At 49.2% G+C, this 17,824-nt stretch overlaps 2 protein-coding genes across 7 annotated transcripts in view; one reads left to right on the top strand and one right to left on the bottom strand.

Annotated features, from left to right (window-relative positions):
- The window catches only part of PRMT8 (protein arginine methyltransferase 8), a 30,919-nt gene extending 21,912 nt beyond the window's left edge, over positions 1-9,007 (top strand). For 2 of the 5 annotated variants that reach the window (XM_081207850.1, XM_081207847.1), the window contains exon 10: positions 8,103-9,007. In XM_081207850.1, coding sequence (XP_081063976.1) covers positions 8,103-8,186 — 84 coding nt within the window. In that variant the 3' untranslated portion in view covers positions 8,187-9,007. Of the gene's footprint in view, positions 1-518; positions 1,257-8,102 lie in introns of those variants that run through there. The other 3 variants (XM_081207848.1, XM_081207851.1, XM_081207849.1) reach the window with 2 other exon arrangements.
- A 2,188-nt stretch (positions 9,008-11,195) lies between these two features.
- The window catches only part of CRMP1 (collapsin response mediator protein 1), a 38,353-nt gene continuing 31,724 nt past the window's right edge, over positions 11,196-17,824 (bottom strand). For both annotated transcript variants that reach the window (XM_081209320.1, XM_081209321.1), the window contains exons 11-14: positions 17,036-17,206; positions 16,359-16,538; positions 12,776-12,941; positions 11,196-12,147 (exon numbers count right to left, since the gene is read on the bottom strand). In XM_081209320.1, the coding sequence (XP_081065446.1) occupies positions 12,056-12,147; positions 12,776-12,941; positions 16,359-16,538; positions 17,036-17,206 (609 nt within the window). In that variant the 3' untranslated portion in view covers positions 11,196-12,055. The remainder of the gene's footprint in view (positions 12,148-12,775; positions 12,942-16,358; positions 16,539-17,035; positions 17,207-17,824) is intronic.

Below are 17,824 nucleotides of genomic sequence, written 5' to 3'. Positions count from 1 at the left end.
CCAACCTGTCAGATGCTCTCCCGTAAAAGACACAGCACCGACATCCTTAACATTTTGGCACCAGCTTAAGACTTATTTATTTGCCCATACATTTTATGTTTTTTAATTAAACATTTTATTGTTCAAACCCATAGGCCACCACGATTCAAGATAAAATACATGTGAAAATACAGTTCAGTTTAGCATATTCCATCAATCAAGACACGAAGTAAAGGGACACTGACCATATAAATTTGTGCCTAGATCAGGCATGTCCAAAGTCCATTTCAGGGGCCTAATCCAGCCCACCAGTCAACAACTTTGGGGTAAAATCATAGAAAAGCTCAACAACTATCAAATCTGGCCCTCTTTGAAAAAAGTTTGGACACCACTGGCCTAGATACTACAAGTATCCCATTCACTCCACTAAGTTTTTTTTTATGTCTGGCTCTTAATTTTCTAGCAGACAGAACACATTTTGCAATCTGGATGGTAATAGAAATGTCACTGTTTTCTAGCAATGTACTTATATGTTCCAGCGGCGTATCTGTTTGACAGGAGGCAGAGGACATGGGTGCGAAATTTATACCTTGGGGACTCAAACACGGAGCTGTGAGATATCCTCAACTTCACTGGACTCACAAATCACAAATACAACTTCCTAGACAGTACATCCACCAAAGCCATAAAACTGATTTTCTCAAAGGAGCTGTAGTAAAGTATTGCTCCAAACCAAATGCCATTTTATATAAAGGGCAGCAAATAGGATAACGATTATTACATTTATCTGATTGAATAAATGTCTTATCATTTAGAATAAACATTTATTCCTTCTTTGAAAAACTGTTTAACTTTGGTAGAAGAGAAAGTGGATTAACTTCCATATTAATCCCATAAGCATACAGGGTGGTTCAAACAGAGTTTACCCAAGAGTCTGGGACTGAAGTCTGGAGTTGTTCTTGAAAGTGTTGGGGGGCAGGGGGAGCAGGCGAGAACCATTCACACATACCAGCTTCAGCCAGTGCAAAGCAAGTATAACACGAGCAAAGGTTTCTATAGAAAGCAATCCTGTTTCTGCCTTTAAAAGAGGCGCAGAGGTGCCTTGAGGGACAGCTAATAGGAATTCCATGAAAGAATTCTGCACCACCTCCAAAACAGAAAAATTCGTCTACCCCAATATTTCTGTACCTTACATTAGTTGTGAGATAATATTTGTTTGATGGTGTATCTTAGTATGTACTGTTCATTGTGTGATTTGGTCAGCTGCTTTTATATTAAGTTACTGTCAGGGGTTTAGGAGCAGAGGCACGGGCAAGGGAGGAGACAGAGAGCGAAGGGGAGGAGGCAGAAGAAAAGATGAGTGATGACGACGACCCGAGATCTCCCAGTCTTTCCAGTGAATCAGAGGATTCACAGAAAGGAGCACCAGTGGCCAGGGCAAGGGGGGAGTCTAGGGGGGCACCCCAGGAAGATAGAGCCAGAGGGGACTCAGGGGGGAGCAGCTGGAAATCGGGACCAGCGTCACCGCCAGGAAGCAGGGAAGAGAAAGGGAGCCAGGGGGGAAGCGCTGGCAGCTCACCACAGGAGGGAGGGCATGAGTCAGGAGTGGCCACGCCTCCATCGGGGAGCGAAGAAACGGTTAAGAGGAAAGTGGAAGGTTGGGCGCGCGCGCCAAGTTCAAATGCAGAGGAAGGCGGCGCAGTAAGCAGCCCCGAAAGGGAACCAGGTCCTAAAGCCCGGCGCAAGGAGGCAGGAGGGTCCGGGTCAGCGTCAGAAGAATCCCGGAAGGAAGAAGCCCCGGGGGGTAGAGGGACCCAGAGGAGGACAGTCAGGCGGAAAAGGTGGAGCAAGGCTAGGATATTAAGTTGGTGCACACGGGGCGGAGACTCAGACGGAGCTTCGCCGATCTAGCTACTAGACGTAGAGTTTGCGCGCAGCAGCGTGAGAATGGAAACTGTAATTCAATAAAGACTTTTACTTAATGATCGCTGGCTAGCGTGATCCTCTGTGAGCTAGGATCTTCAAGCAGCTCTGACAGTAAGCTCCGTCTCTTCATTGTGGGCATCTACAGCCTCGAGGAGGGGAGAGAAACAGGTGCCTACTAGCGAGCTCACGAACGGCAGACGACATGACGGCTGAGCAGCAGATAGAGGACCTCAGAAAAGCAGTGGCACAACTGAACGCCGAGGTTCTCGCATCCAGGAAGAGAGAGGAGGAGGCAGCTGCCGCCTGCAGGGATCTCCAGGTCAGGTTAAACGTGCTGACAAAGCAGACACCCCGGCAGGAGGGAATTGGGTTGGCGAGACGGACAGGCGGGCTAGTCTCTCACTTCGATGGGAACCTGCAACAGTATCCCAACTTTAGAGCCGACGTACTGTGCGCACTGCAACTGCTGCATAAAGACTTTAGAGATGAACAAGAGAGAGTGGGGTTCATCATGTCCCATCTGCATGGGGATGCGAAAGCATGGCTACGCAATTTATGGAGAGATAAGGATCCGGCGCTCCAGAATGCGGATGCCTTTATTAAAGCGATGGATGGGTGCTTTTTATCAAGTATTGACGTGGATCTTGCACGGAAGGAGGTGCATGGGCTGAGACAAGGGAGGGCCAGCGTCAGGCAGTATCATGCCCGCTTTTTCGCCTTGGTCAGTGCCCTGGAATGGGACAGAGATTCGGCTCCGGTAAGAGACCTCTTTTGGGAGGGGCTGCACAACTCGATTAAAGATGAGATCGCGAGGGGGGAGAGACCCCGAACCACCCAGGAGGTCGTTCAGAGGGCACTGGCAGTGGGGGTGAGGCTGGAAGGACGTCCGTGGAGCAGGGAAGAAGGGCGTGGAGGGCGCGAACCAGCCGGGGGCCCCTCCTTCCTTCCCAGAGAAGCAGCGCGGGCGCAATCCACGCCTCCGCCAGGAGGAGGAGCCGAACCTATGGAGGTTGGAGGTGCAAGGGCTCAGTCAGCAACCAGAGCCCTAGCACCGGCAGCAGTGAAAGCGAAGCCTCCTAGAGGGAACAGGAAGTGTTACGTCTGTGAGGAACCAGGGCACATGGCAAAAGAGTGTCCCCAGAGGCCCCACAAGCTCACTGCAGCCTCGGCAATGGTGACTGCAGCAACGCAGCAAGCAGGACCACAGCAGGGAAACGACGATGTCTGGCTGGAGGAAGAGGCCCTGGGGCCCAGCCAGACGTGTTAGTGACGCAGTCCCCAGAGATTTTACAGCCCGTGAACCCCCTCCCGCCCAAACCAGTAGTGAGGCTCACAGCATCTCTCCAGCTGCCCAATGGAATCACCATAGACGTGCCAATCACCATCGACTCAGGCAGCAATGCGGACTTTATAGGACAGGACTTTGTCGACAGGCACGCTGTGCAGTTGCTGCCGGCCACACTGCCCCTGCAGGTTGTCACGGTGGATGGCAGGGAGCTGCTCGGGGGGCAAGTGGTGAAGCAGACGCCACCAATGGTGATGCGACTTGGGAATCACAGAGAAATCATCAGCTTCAACGTCACTCAACTATCTGACACGCCCGTTGTATTGGGCATGAGTTGGCTGGACAAGCACAGCCCAACGATGGCTTGGTACCAGAGGCAGCTGACCTTCGGCTCTTCCTTTTGTGCTGAACACTGCATAGTGCCCAGGCAGGAAGGAGAGGAAGAGGAGTCACAGCTGCTGCTAGGCACGCTGCAAGCGATTCCCCACAAGTACGCTGAATTTTTGGAAGTTTTCTGCGAGAAGGAGGCAGACAGGCTACCCCCTCACAGACCATATGACTGCAAAATTGACCTGCTGCCGGGGGCGGCGCTGCCTAAAGGGAAACTGTATTCCATGTCAGAGGACGAACTGCAAGAACTCAAGGAGTTCATTGATCATAATTTGCAGCGCGGCTTCATCCGGGAGTCCAAGGCAGTGGGGGGCAGTCCCGTATTCTTTGTTAAGAAGCGGGACACGCCCCAAAAGAGACTCGTAGTGGATTACAGGATTTTGAACAGTGTGACTAGGCCATCGGACTTCCCCATGCCCCGAATTGACGACCTCCTCGCGAAGGTACGGAAGGGCAGAGTGTTCACCAAGTTGGACCTGCGGGGGGCGTACAACCTCATTCGCATGCGGGAGGGTGATGAGTGGAAGACAGCCATGTTCACGCCCCTGGGGACCTACGAATATAGAGTTATGCCTTTTGGATTGCAAAATGGCTCCCACGTTTTTCAAGCATTTATGCATCATGTGTTGGCGGGACTGCTCTACAAGACGTGCGTCTGTTTCTTAGATGACATCCTGATCTTTTCGGAGTCGCAGCAGGAGCATGACAAGCACGTCAAGGAAGTGCTGAGCAGGCTAAAGCAACATAGGCTCTACGCCAAGCTGGAGAAGTGCCAATTTGACGTGACGGAGGTGGATTTTCTGGGCTACAAGCTGTCTGACAAGGGGCTCGCCATGGACAGCGCCAAGGTTCGAGCGGTGTTGGATTGGAAGAGCCCGCGCGACCGGAAGGAGGTCCAACGGTTTGTCGGCTTTGCGAACTTCTATCGCAAGTTTATCAAGGGCTTCGCGATGCAGACGGCGGCCATCACTGACACGCTTAGCTCCAAGAAAAAGAAGTTCATTTGGACAGAGCAGGCGGAGCAGTCATTTCAGGCACTCAAGCGTCTCTTCGCGTCGGAAGAGCAGCTGCTTCATGTCAACCCCAGCAAGCCGATCAGGGTGGAGACAGACGCTTCGGACAGAGCCGTGGGGGCGGTCCTGCTGCAGAAAGACCCGCAGGGGGTGTGGCGACCGGGAGCGTTTTACTCCAGGAAGCTCAGCAAGTCCGAGCAGAACTACACCATATGGGACAGGGAGTTGCTGGCAATTCATGCAGCGTTCAAGGCGTGGAGGCACTTTCTGATCGGCGCCAAGCACACGGTGCAGGTTTGCACGGACCACAAGAATCTAGAGCACTGGCGCACGGCACAGTTCCTGAACCAGAGGCAGATACGTTGGGCTGAGTTCTTTGCGAACTTCGACTTCCGAATAGAGTATGTCCCGGGGGACACCAACATCATGGCAGACGCTCTCTCCCGTAAGCCACAGTATCTGGAGGACGCAACACCAGCGGCCGCCATGCACATCTTCGCACCGACAGTGTGGGCGTGCGCCGCGGCGACCGTGGACCTAGAGGCGGTACGGCGAGCGTTGCAGGGGGACTCCTTCGCACAAGCAAAGATGGCAGAGGTGCAAAGGGGCAAGGCAGCGGCCGACGGTTTCCAGCTAAGAGATGGATTGCTCATCCGTAAAGGGGCCATCTACGTGCCGGGAGACGAACTTCGAGCCAAGGTGCTGCAGCAGCTGCACGACGCGCCCACGGCCGGGCACTTTGGCAAGGAGAAGACGGTGGAATTAGTAGCCAGGGATTTCTGGTGGCCTGGAATGAGAGGGGAGGTCGCAGACTACGTGGCGAGGTGTGACACCTGCCAGAGGGCCAAACCAGTGCACAAACCGCCGGCCGGACTGTTGGAGCCGCTGCAAACTCCGGTAGAACCTTGGGAAAGGGTGGCCCTGGACTTTGTCACGGATCTGCCCAGCTCAAGGGGCAAGACGGCAGTGCTGGTGGTGGTGGACCTGTTTTCCAAGATGGCGCATTTCATTCCGTGTGCTAAGGTGGCCACGGCGGAGCAAACCGCCAAACTGTTCATTGACCACGTGTTCAAGGTTCACGGTCTGCCACGGTCTATTCTGTCCGACCACGGGCGGCAGTTCATCTCGAACTTCTGGCAGAAGCTGATGGGCTTCCTGAACGTCAAGATCAACCTGGCGTCGGCGAGACACCCGCAGACCAACGGGCAAGCGGAGCGGGTCAATGCCATCATGCAGCAGTACCTGAGATGCTATGCGAATCAACAGCCTGCGACGTGGGTGGATTACCTGCCGCTTGCAGAGTTCGCCTACAACAACACGAAGCACGTATCCACGGGGGTCACGCCGTTCTTCGCCAACAACGGGAGGCACCCCAGAACCTTCCCGGGACTGGAAAGAATGGGGGAGGGGGAGCCGCAGACAGCAGATGCGTTCGCGTCGGAGCTGCAGGAAGTCCACGATCAGCTGAGGCGCCACCTGGAGCTGGCCAAGCACGCATACAAGGTACAAGCAGACAAGCACAGAAGGGTTGGAGAAGAGCTCCACGTGGGAGACTGGGTTTGGTTAGCGGCCCACGCAGTGCCGGCCAGGTCGTTGGCCAAGAAGAAACTAGGGCATAAACAACTGGGGCCCTACCAAGTCGAAGAGCAGGTCAACCCGGTAGCTTTCAGACTGGCACTTCCGGAGGGTTCCAGAATGCATCCGGTATTCCACAGATCGGTGCTCACTCCCTACAAGGCACCGCACAGGTTCCAGGAACCCGGAACGGCGCCGAGTCCGGCCAGAGACAGAACAGGACACGCGGGAGCGGCACAGAAGGAACGCATCAACGAAGTCACGGAGATTTTGGACTCCAGATGGGGGGAAGAGGGGGTAGAATACTTTCTCGCCAAGGAGGGCACCCCGGCCAGTGCGAACAGCTGGGTGCCGGGATACGCCTTAGACGACCCTCTGCTCAAAGACGAGTTTCATGCCCTCTTCCCACATAGACCTATGCCAGCAGACTTTTTCGACGACTGGCTTTTCACACCCACGCTTTCGGCCAGCACGTTCCGGGGGTTCGACTCGGACGAGGAACCAACGCAAGACGTCCGTTCCCCGGAGGGGTCACCCTCGGGATCTGTCTCAGAACCCTCGTATTGGTGGGACGATAGGCCAGAGGAGCAGTTCCGCAGAAAGTGGCTGGACTGCTCAGGACGAGCAACGCCGCCAGGAGGAAGTGAGGGAGAGACGGACATGGACATTTTCGGGGACGACCCTGGTTTCGAGCACGGCGGCACAGAGATGGAAGCGGAGGTGACCGTCGTCGACGAGAGCAGGGAGGAAGTCCCGGAAGAGTTCAGATGGAGGCCCGCCACGGGAAGCGACCGATATCCGACGTTCGTCCCTTTGCAACAGCAGCCCCCAGCTCCAGCACCGGAAGGAGGGGAGGGGGGACTGGGGGGCTTCGAGGGGGGGATGGATGTCAGGGGTTTAGGAGCAGAGGCACGGGCAAGGGAGGAGACAGAGAGCGAAGGGGAGGAGGCAGAAGAAAAGATGAGTGATGACGACGACCCGAGATCTCCCAGTCTTTCCAGTGAATCAGAGGATTCACAGAAAGGAGCACCAGTGGCCAGGGCAAGGGGGGAGTCTAGGGGGGCACCCCAGGAAGATAGAGCCAGAGGGGACTCAGGGGGGAGCAGCTGGAAATCGGGACCAGCGTCACCGCCAGGAAGCAGGGAAGAGAAAGGGAGCCAGGGGGGAAGCGCTGGCAGCTCACCACAGGAGGGAGGGCATGAGTCAGGAGTGGCCACGCCTCCATCGGGGAGCGAAGAAACGGTTAAGAGGAAAGTGGAAGGTTGGGCACGCGCGCCAAGTTCAAATGCAGAGGAAGGCGGCGCAGTAAGCAGCCCCGAAAGGGAACCAGGTCCTAAAGCCCGGCGCAAGGAGGCAGGAGGGTCCGGGTCAGCGTCAGAAGAATCCCGGAAGGAAGAAGCCCCGGGGGGTAGAGGGACCCAGAGGAGGACAGTCAGGCGGAAAAGGTGGAGCAAGGCTAGGATATTAAGTTGGTGCACACGGGGCGGAGACTCAGACGGAGCTTCGCCGATCTAGCTACTAGACGTAGAGTTTGCGCGCAGCAGCGTGAGAATGGAAACTGTAATTCAATAAAGACTTTTACTTAATGATCGCTGGCTAGCGTGATCCTCTGTGAGCTAGGATCTTCAAGCAGCTCTGACAGTTACGTTCCCACGCTATGTTATTTATAGATCATGGGGGCGTAAATATTTTCATAACTCTGCATAAATTGTTCCTGCTAAGTACTTGAAGGATGGAAGTGGGGGAGCGCAAGCTGAGTCACATGCTGAAGACCCCCAGATATGTTTCCCTGTATTCAGAAAAGGGCTAGGATTTTGTTTTTTGGCTAAGTCACCTACTGAATTTAAGAAAGGAGGAAGCTTTGAAGCAGAACCTTCCAAGTGCTAAGATATAGTCCTATGCCACACAAAAATTATTCTTAATCTGCATTACAGCGTGACTTGGATTTCACAGTAGATTTGGATTTCAAAGGGCAGCTCTGTGAAATTTCTGTATCTAATTCCTATAAAATGCGCTAATAAGCAACTGTCTTCACAAGAGAAGAAGAGAGCAGCAATTCCTGGTCTGGTCTGCACATCTCAAGCTGGGAACAATCGCTTCCAGATTTTCAAACTACCTGAACTGAATAGCTGAAAAGTCCTTACAGCACAAAGCACCGGCTGTGGATCGCTAACATGAATGTATGGATATAGTTTCTGTCTAGACTACAGTAAACAACCCTCTTTGTCAAAACAAACAGAACCCACAGCCCACTAGTCGTATAACTTACTATGAGTAAGATTCTTCCAAGCTTTGCATGCTATATGTATTTTTTCTTACTGAAAAGATCTTTTATGACATTGTTGTGCATAGATGACAGAGTTATATTAATAAAGTATAGAACATTAGTCCCTGAATTGTTTCCGTTCCAGCTAGCTGAGAAAACTTTGAAATTGCAATCCTGAACACACATTCTGCTGGAACCAGCAGGATGGACATGAATAAAATCTTTTAATGAAGCAAGCAATCTTTCTTACCTGTTTACTGTACTTTCTGGAAAATGCTTGAACTTGTTAGTACAAGCTAGGAGTTGATTTAAAACAAATAAGCACCATTATTTTATGAATACAGTATTTGTTCTATTTCTCTGTCTGTAAAAGTGGGTTTTAGTTCCTGGTTCAACTGCAGCAGTGGCAACGCGGGACGTTGGAATTGTCGTTTCCATTGTGATGAGTTGTATGGAACTGTCCCAAAACATGCAGACTGAAGCTTTATGAAATGGTGTGTTCCTTTCTTGCTGTAAACAAGAAAAAACAAAACATAAGAATAAACAAAAATAAATAAACAAAAGCTTTTTATTATTTATTCATCAACTCCTTCTTTATTTTTCCCTTGCCTGATTGATATAGAATGCAGAATTGTGCATTCCTTGGTGCAGGTTGGAAAACCTTCCTTTAACCACAAATAGCAGTCTCCTTACCCACAAGCAGATCCACTGCTGAAACGCCCCATGCTTTCAATTTAGATAGCTTTCTGTGGTTGGCAAAAGCTTTCAGCAGTGTAGTGCAGGGGTGGGGGGGGGAGAGACGTATTGTAACTCACCTTTCAGCTGCCTCGTGGGCAGCGCCAGTGCAGAAGAAAGCCGGTCTTCTTCAGTCTTCATGCACACACCCACACTTGCAGTCATACACAACCACACAAGCGCCTAGGAAGCTACCAGCTGCATATTGTCAGACCCTTGCTTTATCAGCGCTGCCTTCATGGAGTCTTTCCTAGCCCTACCTGGATCGTTGGGTTTCAACCTGGGACATTTGCAGATGTGTGTTGTACCACTGAGCTCTGGCCAGCCATAAAACATTCAGTTCCAAGACATAAAATATACTCGTGCACAGGTGCACACACGGTTTGCAAGGAAGGGCGATGCTTCTGGAGTCTGGGTTTTTTCATCACGTGTTAAGATTTTGCGGGAGGCAAGGCTGTGGTGTAGAGTAAAGGGAGTGTGAGGATTGTTACGGGGGCTGATGTGCATGACCTGCCTTGTAATTTAGAAGTGGGAATACTTCAGCCACACAGGCTCTCTGTGATGACGGTGATGGTTCTAGGCCCATTTCCTCTCCCTCAACCCCCATCTCCTCGAACCTGGCATCTCTCATGGTTGCTGTTGTAAAGGAAACTTGGAGTGTAGAGGTGGAGGAACACCGCTCTGTTCATGGAGACCAGAGCTGGTCTGAGAAGTTAGGACCTTCCTAATCTCCTCCTGTCTCCTGTTATGCCATGTCCTTTCTGGTTGCCCTCCTTGGTTGAAATTTAGAGGGTCAGCCCTCTTGGGGCAGAGGCACTGTTATAATGATGGTGGTAATAACGGGGTCTAGATGGACCCAGCGGTCCAACAATGCAAGGCAAGTGCTTCCCCCCACCCCATAGGATGTGTTGGGGGGCATAGAAGCCTCTGTGGCTCAGGCTGGGGGCAAAGAAGGTGGAGCCTCAGCCTCCTCTGACGCCTGCCTGCCTTCCAGGCTGAAAGGGATGAGGTGGAGGCCCGTGACCCAGCTTTTGTGGACCAGAGCCCTGGCAATGATGAGACCTTCACCACTGAGGGAGCAGCTTCATGGCACAGTAAGGCCGTGGGGAATATGCCTGCTAGTAGATGTAGAATGTAGAAGGACGCGGGTGGCGCTGTGGGTTAAACCACAGAGCCTAGGACTTGTCGATCAGAAGATCAGCGGTTCGAATCCCTGCAATGGGTTGAGCTCCCGTTGCTCGGTCCCTGCTCCTGCCAACCTAGCAGTTTGAAAGCACGTCAAAGTGCAAGTAGATAAATAGGTACTGCTTCGGCGGGAAGGTAAACAGTGTTTCCGTGTGCTGCTCTGGTTCGCCAGAAGCGGCTTAGTCATGCTGGCCACATGACCCGGAAGCTGTACGCCGGCTCCCTCAGCCAATAAAGCGACCCCAGAGTCGGCCATGACTGGACCTAATGGTCAGGGGGTCACTTTACCTTTAGATGTAGAATGTACGTCTGAAGTAGGGCTGGGTGCACCAGTCCACACCAGCCCCTTGTGGTGCTGGCGGATGTTTGGCCCCCTGAGAGAACAGGACCTGGGCCCCTTTCCATCATCAGTCTCCCCTCCATGCATGTTGGGCTGGCAACACTTCAAAGTGAGCTTGCAAGGTGGAAGAATTAGGCCTCTACCTGCCCACCCCTTACCATTCTGGGTGCTGCCCTGCTGTGTCCGCCTTAGGAGCACCCAGTGCCTGTGACCATCCTCGGCCGCATCCCGTTTTCCTCAGTCCTGCAGCGAATAAGTGTTTTGGTGAATACATTGGGCAGGGGGTCTTCACAGACGTACATTAAGGGGTCTCTGGAGATGCTGGCTAGCCTTTGCAGTGAGGAACCAGGTCAACTGTAGGTGCCCTTTAACCTTTTGGTATTGGCTAAAGTGGTTCTTCCTTCCCACCCATCTCCCCACACTGTGGCTCCCAACCTGTTCTCTGCTTACGCCCTGAATGAGAAGCTTGTTTATGAACTGGAAGCAAAAAGAGGCAAAGCATTTCATTTCATCTTCTTTTATTTCACAAGCCTTCAATTCAAAAAAAATGAACCACAACTAGTAGATCTGATACATTATAATAAGTAAAAATGAATGTGATTTATAAAGGAGAAAAAACTTTGTACAAAAACATTAAAAATCCATCAGCAAATTGAATTCTTTAGAAGTACCAAATATTTCATGCAAAAGGTGAGCGCTACTGGCCAGTTGTAGAAATCCCCTGAACAAAATGGCAACAGCGTCACTATGTGGAAATTATGGCTCTTTCTAAAAGCAAAGACACAGACTTGGAATGTACTAAGTGGGTCGGAGCCACTACTGAGGTTTCTTGGGATTTAATAAATTAAAAAATAACATTAAAAGAAAGACTCCTGTCCTATTCTGCATATTTTAAAAATGACCAGTCTTTCTTCTTACCTTGGCATCGTGGTAATTATTGGCAAAGTGTTCTTTCTAAAGTGGACTCACTCACAAACTGCAGCTTGCATCAATAACTTAGTAACATGCATCAACTACTCTAGCACGGCTAACGGGTGGTGGGTGCAAACGAACTATCAGGTCATTACGACACAAAGCTAAAAGCATCCATCACTAATGGAGAAATGGAAGCACCATGCTTTAAAAGGTGGCAAAGGTATGAAAGCACAATTGTGAGGCAATTTATTCCAAGCAAACACGCTACACAATGATGACTTCTTTCTATTCACTTTTCTTGGGGAGGAGGAGAGATTCCCTGTCACACACACACGCACACACGCACAAGTACCGAATAAAAGTGTGGGATCAACAACACAGACATAGAAAGGAAATAATAATTGTTCCTATGAGCCTTTATTCTTGGTTTCTGTTTCCATCTGAGTTCATCCAAGACTTGTAATATTGGAGCGACCACCAGGAGGTGCAACAATGCGATGCCCAGTGCGACGTGGGTTGTTATCATCTACCTGAGCACCTGTGCAACAGCAATCCAGAAACAAGGTGAGAGTTAATAGCTTCTCCAGCCTTTCATTTACTCAGAAATCAATGGCACAAGTAATTGCAAATGCTTCATATGAGCTAAACATCTTGCCCTTTTATACTTAAAATGAGGCCTGACCCACACAAATACTGATTTTACAAAGTACACCCCTGTGACATAATATTTAGGATGTGGCACTCTGAAGCAACAGTGCTCAAACTTTCATCGGACACTGAATCCTAAGTCTGCTGTGACTTTTCATCAAGGCTAATGGGTATTTGCCTACTGCACTAGTAGAAACATGGGTCCATCTACAGAAAACCAATGTGGATTCCTCTGTGCAGTTGTCTTTGAGCTACACCTGCACAAAAGACTTCTGGGAGTGGGCATCCTTTATCCAGACCTAAGCATGCAGGTGTAGCACTAAAATGAAGAGAGACATGTAAAGCACATCACAAGGCTGCAGTTCCCTCTGGGCTTCCCCTTACACTGAAAAACTCCTTCTGCCAGTAAGTCATCAATGCTAGTCCTTACTAAATTACTGATGGATGTACTAAGCAATTCTCTGCAGTGGACCCTGTTTTCAAAAAAAAAGGTTGCTGATACTGATAGTTTGTCACACCTGATAAGCTAAAGTTAGATTGATGGAGGTTCCTGATTGGTGGAGGCTGGTTTTTGGCAGGAGACGATTTAGTGGAAGGTGCAGGAGTTGCATATTTTGGTGTTGCTGGAACTTCATAGACTGGCCCATCGTACATTCCTCGGGAGACACCTTGCAATTCTGTTACCTGTGTATCACAAACAGAAATGCAATTACGGTACATTTCAGTGGCCTGGCATTTGACCCACCCGTCTCACACATAAGATCAATGCAAAAATGTATGCAACAGAGCAAGGTTGATGAGTCCCACTTCCTCCATCATCACTTCCATCTTCTGTTCCCAAAGTGGGGAGATTTGCACATTGTAAGATTTAGTATTTTCTAAGCACCTAAAAGTGAAGTGCCATGCAATCTAAGAAAGGGTTGCCAGCCTGATTGGGCCAGAAGGCCCCTTTGACATTTTGAAAAGGTGCAGTGGGCACTAGTCCTAAAATGGCTGCCACATCTCAAAAAGCCACATCTCAAAAAGGACCACAAAGTGGTGAAAGCCTGCCCCTCTCCCCTGTTGGCACTGTGATTGGTCACAGAGAGAAGCTCCTTCCATCTTCTGCTAAGAATGGAAGACAAAGTGGGCACTGACGATAATGCCAGTCAGAATTGTCACTGCTCCCTCATTGGAAGCCAGTTACTGTGGAGGAAGTCTATACATTAATTGGGAATCTGAAGAGCAGAAAGGCTCCGGGGAAAGACTTTATCCCAGTGGAATTGATTACATCAAAACAGCACTGGTGGGCTCCGCTTCTGGCAGAACTTTTTACGGTAGTAAATAACTCGGGCAAAGTACCATATAACTGGAAACATGCTATAGTAGTTCCAATCTTTAAGAGAGGCCACCCAAACGTACCCTCCAATTATAGGCCAATTAGCCTGCTTTCAATAATTGGGAAGCTGTATGCCCGATTCCTCAGTAGCAAACTGACAATTTTTCTAAATGAACATAATATACTATCTGAAGCCCAGGCAGCCTTTCGTGAGAACCATTCAACATCAGACCACTGTCTAATGCTGTCCTTCCTAGCCGAGAAGTACACCAGGCCTCTACAGGGTAAACTCTTCGTGGCCTTCATGGATCTGAAATCAGTGTTCGATTCCATCCCCAGATCCCAGCTATGGTCCAAATTAAATCTGATTTTGCAGGACAAACGACTCCTCTTTCTTATAAAAGCCCTGTACAATGGAACCAAACTGCAGGTCTGATGCGGTCGGCAGGGACTGTTATCGAACAGTATCGGGATGACTAGGGGGGTGAGACAGGGATGCATTTTGGCCCCCACACTGTTTTGCCTATTCTTAAATGACCTAGAAGAGAGCTTAATGGACCCAGATGGACACCTTCCAAAAATAGGAATGAGAAGGACCCCCTTGTTGTTATATGCGGATGATGTGGCCATCATCTCCAGACTGGGTTTGAAATATCTGCTGAGGAAGTTTTCTGGAAATGGTTTATCCATTAATTATGAAAAATCTAAAATTTTAGTCTTCGAAAGAAGCTTCTCCAGGTCTAAATGGGTGCTGGATGGCCATAACCTTGAACAGATAAAATACTTCAGTTATCTAGGACTCACATTCCATCATACAGGATCCGAACTTGGAAGCACCACTGGCAAACCTCCCTTCAAAAGGCGGAGATCACAAAGCTAGCCATACTCAGATTCTTTTTCACAAAGGGCAGCAAATATGTTCCAGCAGCCTTAAGAGTTTTCAATGCAAAATCCATTTCCCAACTCCTGTACGCTGCAAATGTCTGGCATAATGGGGACCTGCCTAAGTTAGATGGCTTTCAGGCAAAATTTCTACGATCTCTGCTGCAGGTACCCAACTGCGTCCCCAACTCCATACTTCTGTTAGAAGCTGGTGAATGCCCAATTTCAACTAAAGAGTGGTGGGCTGCCCTAAAACATTGGCTCAGGATTTCAGTGTTTGATCTAGGGAAGGGTTTGTACCAACACCTGACCAATGAGGAATTTGTCAGCAAATGGCAGAAAATCATGGCTAAAAAAGCCACCTCTATTGGTCTGTCACCCCCCCAACTGTATTACCTGGGTTATGAAGGCGGCCAAAAGATGTTAAAGCAAAGATTATGGGATAATACACACAGTGACTTGCGATCTCGATCACACACAGTCTGTAGTCTGCTGGCAGTAGGAGTACAATATGGGCATGTCTTTAAGTTAACACCTTACATTAAATACCTGACAGTACCAAATTATCAAAGGTTATTCACCAAAGCCAGACTAAACGTCTTTCCTTCTGCAGTGTTGGATGGCAAGTTGAGAGGAGTTCCCTACCAGGACAGACTTTGCTCGTGTGCTCAAGACATAAATTCTATAAAACATAATTTGCTGCATTGTGTGAAATATGAGCAAGCCAGGGCTGAACTGATATTACCCTTGCTGGTACCTTTCCCAGGAAAATCAGAGGCTCACTATGTCAGGTTCCTATTGGAAGACTGGACAAACGCTAGAACATTAGCAGTGGCTAAGTTTTTATCGGTGTTTGCAAGAAACAACGATCCCTATCTTTAAGTCTGAACAAAATGCTTGTTTAACCTGGAGGTAGGCTGTATGAATTGTGCATTGCTTTGTAACGATTTGTTGGGTCTCTGGACCGTAATAAAGATTGATTGATAATGCCAGGCACTGGCTATGCCAACCTGAAATTCCCCGAGGGCCCACAAATGATCAATGGATCATTTTCAATATTTCCCCCATCCCTGTAAAATGACAAAGCTTCAGCCAGAATTCTCATTTTTTTATTTAACTTTTATTCACATGTATAATGGGACGCGGGTAGCTCTGTGGGTTAAACCACAGAGCCTAGGGCTTGCCGATCAGAAGGTTGGCGGTTCGAATCCCCGTGACGGGGTGAGCTCCCGTTGCTCGGTCCCTGCTCCTGCCAACCTAGCAGTTCCAAAGCACGTCAAAGTGCAAGTAGATAAATAGGTACCGCTTCGGCAGGAAGGTAAACAGCGTTTCTGTGTGCTGCTCTGGTTCGTCAGAAGCGGCTTAGTCATGCTGGCCATGTGACCCGGAAGCTCGGCCAATAAAGCGAGATGAGCGCCGCAACCCCAGAGTCGGCCATGACTGGACCTAATGGTCAGGGGTCCCTTTACCTCTAAGGAAAAGCAGGACATTCCAGGATCAAATCAGAAAGCAGGGCGGCTTCTGTAAATCCAGGACTGTCCCTGGAAAATAAGGGCACTTGGAGGGTCCCTAACAGTCAGGGGTCCCTTTACCTTTACAATGGCAAAACTCGTGTCTCAAAATGGATTGGAACTGGGCAGTGGATCTCAGGAATGATACAGCCACTGTGTATTTCCTCAGGCACATTGCTCTCTCTGAATTACAGAACTGGAGAGATGGAAGAGACTCCAAGGGTCATCTAGTCCAGTTCCCTGTAATGCAGGAATCCTGCCCACAGCCATCCCTGGGTGGGCTCAAACAGCCAGATGAAATGACCCATTGTTCTACAAAAATATATACATTCTATATATACATATAGAAATGATTAGCAACAAGAAGTTTGGATATCTATACAAACCTACCTTATTCCTAATTTTGATGCGTTGATAAAGATATTCAGGGAAGGGCTTCCGGGGAATGAAGCGGCCCATTCCTTTGCTTACATGGAGATTTCCATCTTCAAACACAATCTTCCCTTGGCTAATGACTATGAGGGGAGCACCGTGACATTCCATGCCTTCAAATATATTATATTCAACAGCCTGCAATGGGGAGACCAGAACATGCAGTTAATTCTCATTTATTGATAGGCATGAATGATTTATACTACATTAAATTGTAGAAGGTGTTAAACATGATAGTTGATTTTCTTTAATAGTCAGGGAGTCAAAACCATTAAAACGTCACGGTGTGGTGGCACAAAGTGGCAGCAATGATGGCAGGTTTCGGCAAAGTCTCACCGGAAATTGGCACAGAAGCTGGTGGCGCTTTTCTGCCAGTGGGGTGCTGCCTTGGGGGCTTCTGTCATCCAAAGTGGGTGCTTCACCCCGCCTCACAGGTGGGCCGGCCCTGCTGCCTGTGTATCTTTGATGGTAGCAGCACTGGCATCCATTCTCTAGACACAATTGGGTGACGCACACATGCAGTAAGGAGCAATTGGGCACATATTGTGCTGCCGTGGTTGAGGGTATTTTTTGACAGCCTGCAGCAATAGTGCCTTAAGTAGTTCTCAAAAAAATTGAAGAGCTTTTCCTCTTACCGACTTATGGCTTTTGGCTGTGATGGTCTTCGCCTTCTCTGGGTCCCAGATCACAATGTCAGCATCCGAACCCACAGCAATTCTACCCTTTCGCGGATAGAGGTTAAAGATTTTGGCTGCATTGGTACTAGTAATGGCAACAAACTGGTTTTCATCCATTTTCCCTGAAGACTAAGATAAATTTTCCATGAGTAACATATCTTAAGAATAGTGGTATGAGTGTACATACAACAGAGATTAGAGGTGGTGGTCAACAAAATTTTACTCAGAGTACATCTAAGTCACTGGAAACAAATGGACAAGATCTGCCATTAAATCACCAGTATTCTTTCCTGCAGCAAATTAAGAGCCACCAGGAATATGTATGCGGATGTAGACAGGTATTAGATTTAGTGGCTCTTCCTGGAATTAGTTCTGGATTTATTTATTTATTTTTTAAAAAGGTAATTGAGTTTAAAAAAATAATTCTTAACATACCAGCAGATGGCAAATGAAGCTAGCAGTTGAGACTTGGAATTCAGAGGGGCAAAATGCCTGACTGGTGGAAGAAGCCTGTTGATTTCCTTAGTTATAGTGGCTATTGTGGGTAAAATGACTGTTTGGCCCGTTAGAATAAAGGATGATGAACGTGGTGGGTTAACTGGGCTATTTGTCCTTCCCCAACCTGCTGCCCTCTACTAAATCTGGAGCCATTCAGCTAGCCTGGCCAGTGGCCAAGGATGATGTGAGTTGTAGCTCAATACAACCGGAGCGCACCAGGTTAATGAAGGCTGACTGAAGATGTTAAGC

This window comes from Podarcis bocagei, assembly GCF_964188305.1.
Source record: "Podarcis bocagei genome assembly, chromosome: 9".
Classification (NCBI taxonomy): Eukaryota; Metazoa; Chordata; class Lepidosauria; order Squamata; family Lacertidae; genus Podarcis; species Podarcis bocagei.
This window is presented reverse-complemented; position numbering and strand designations above follow the sequence as displayed.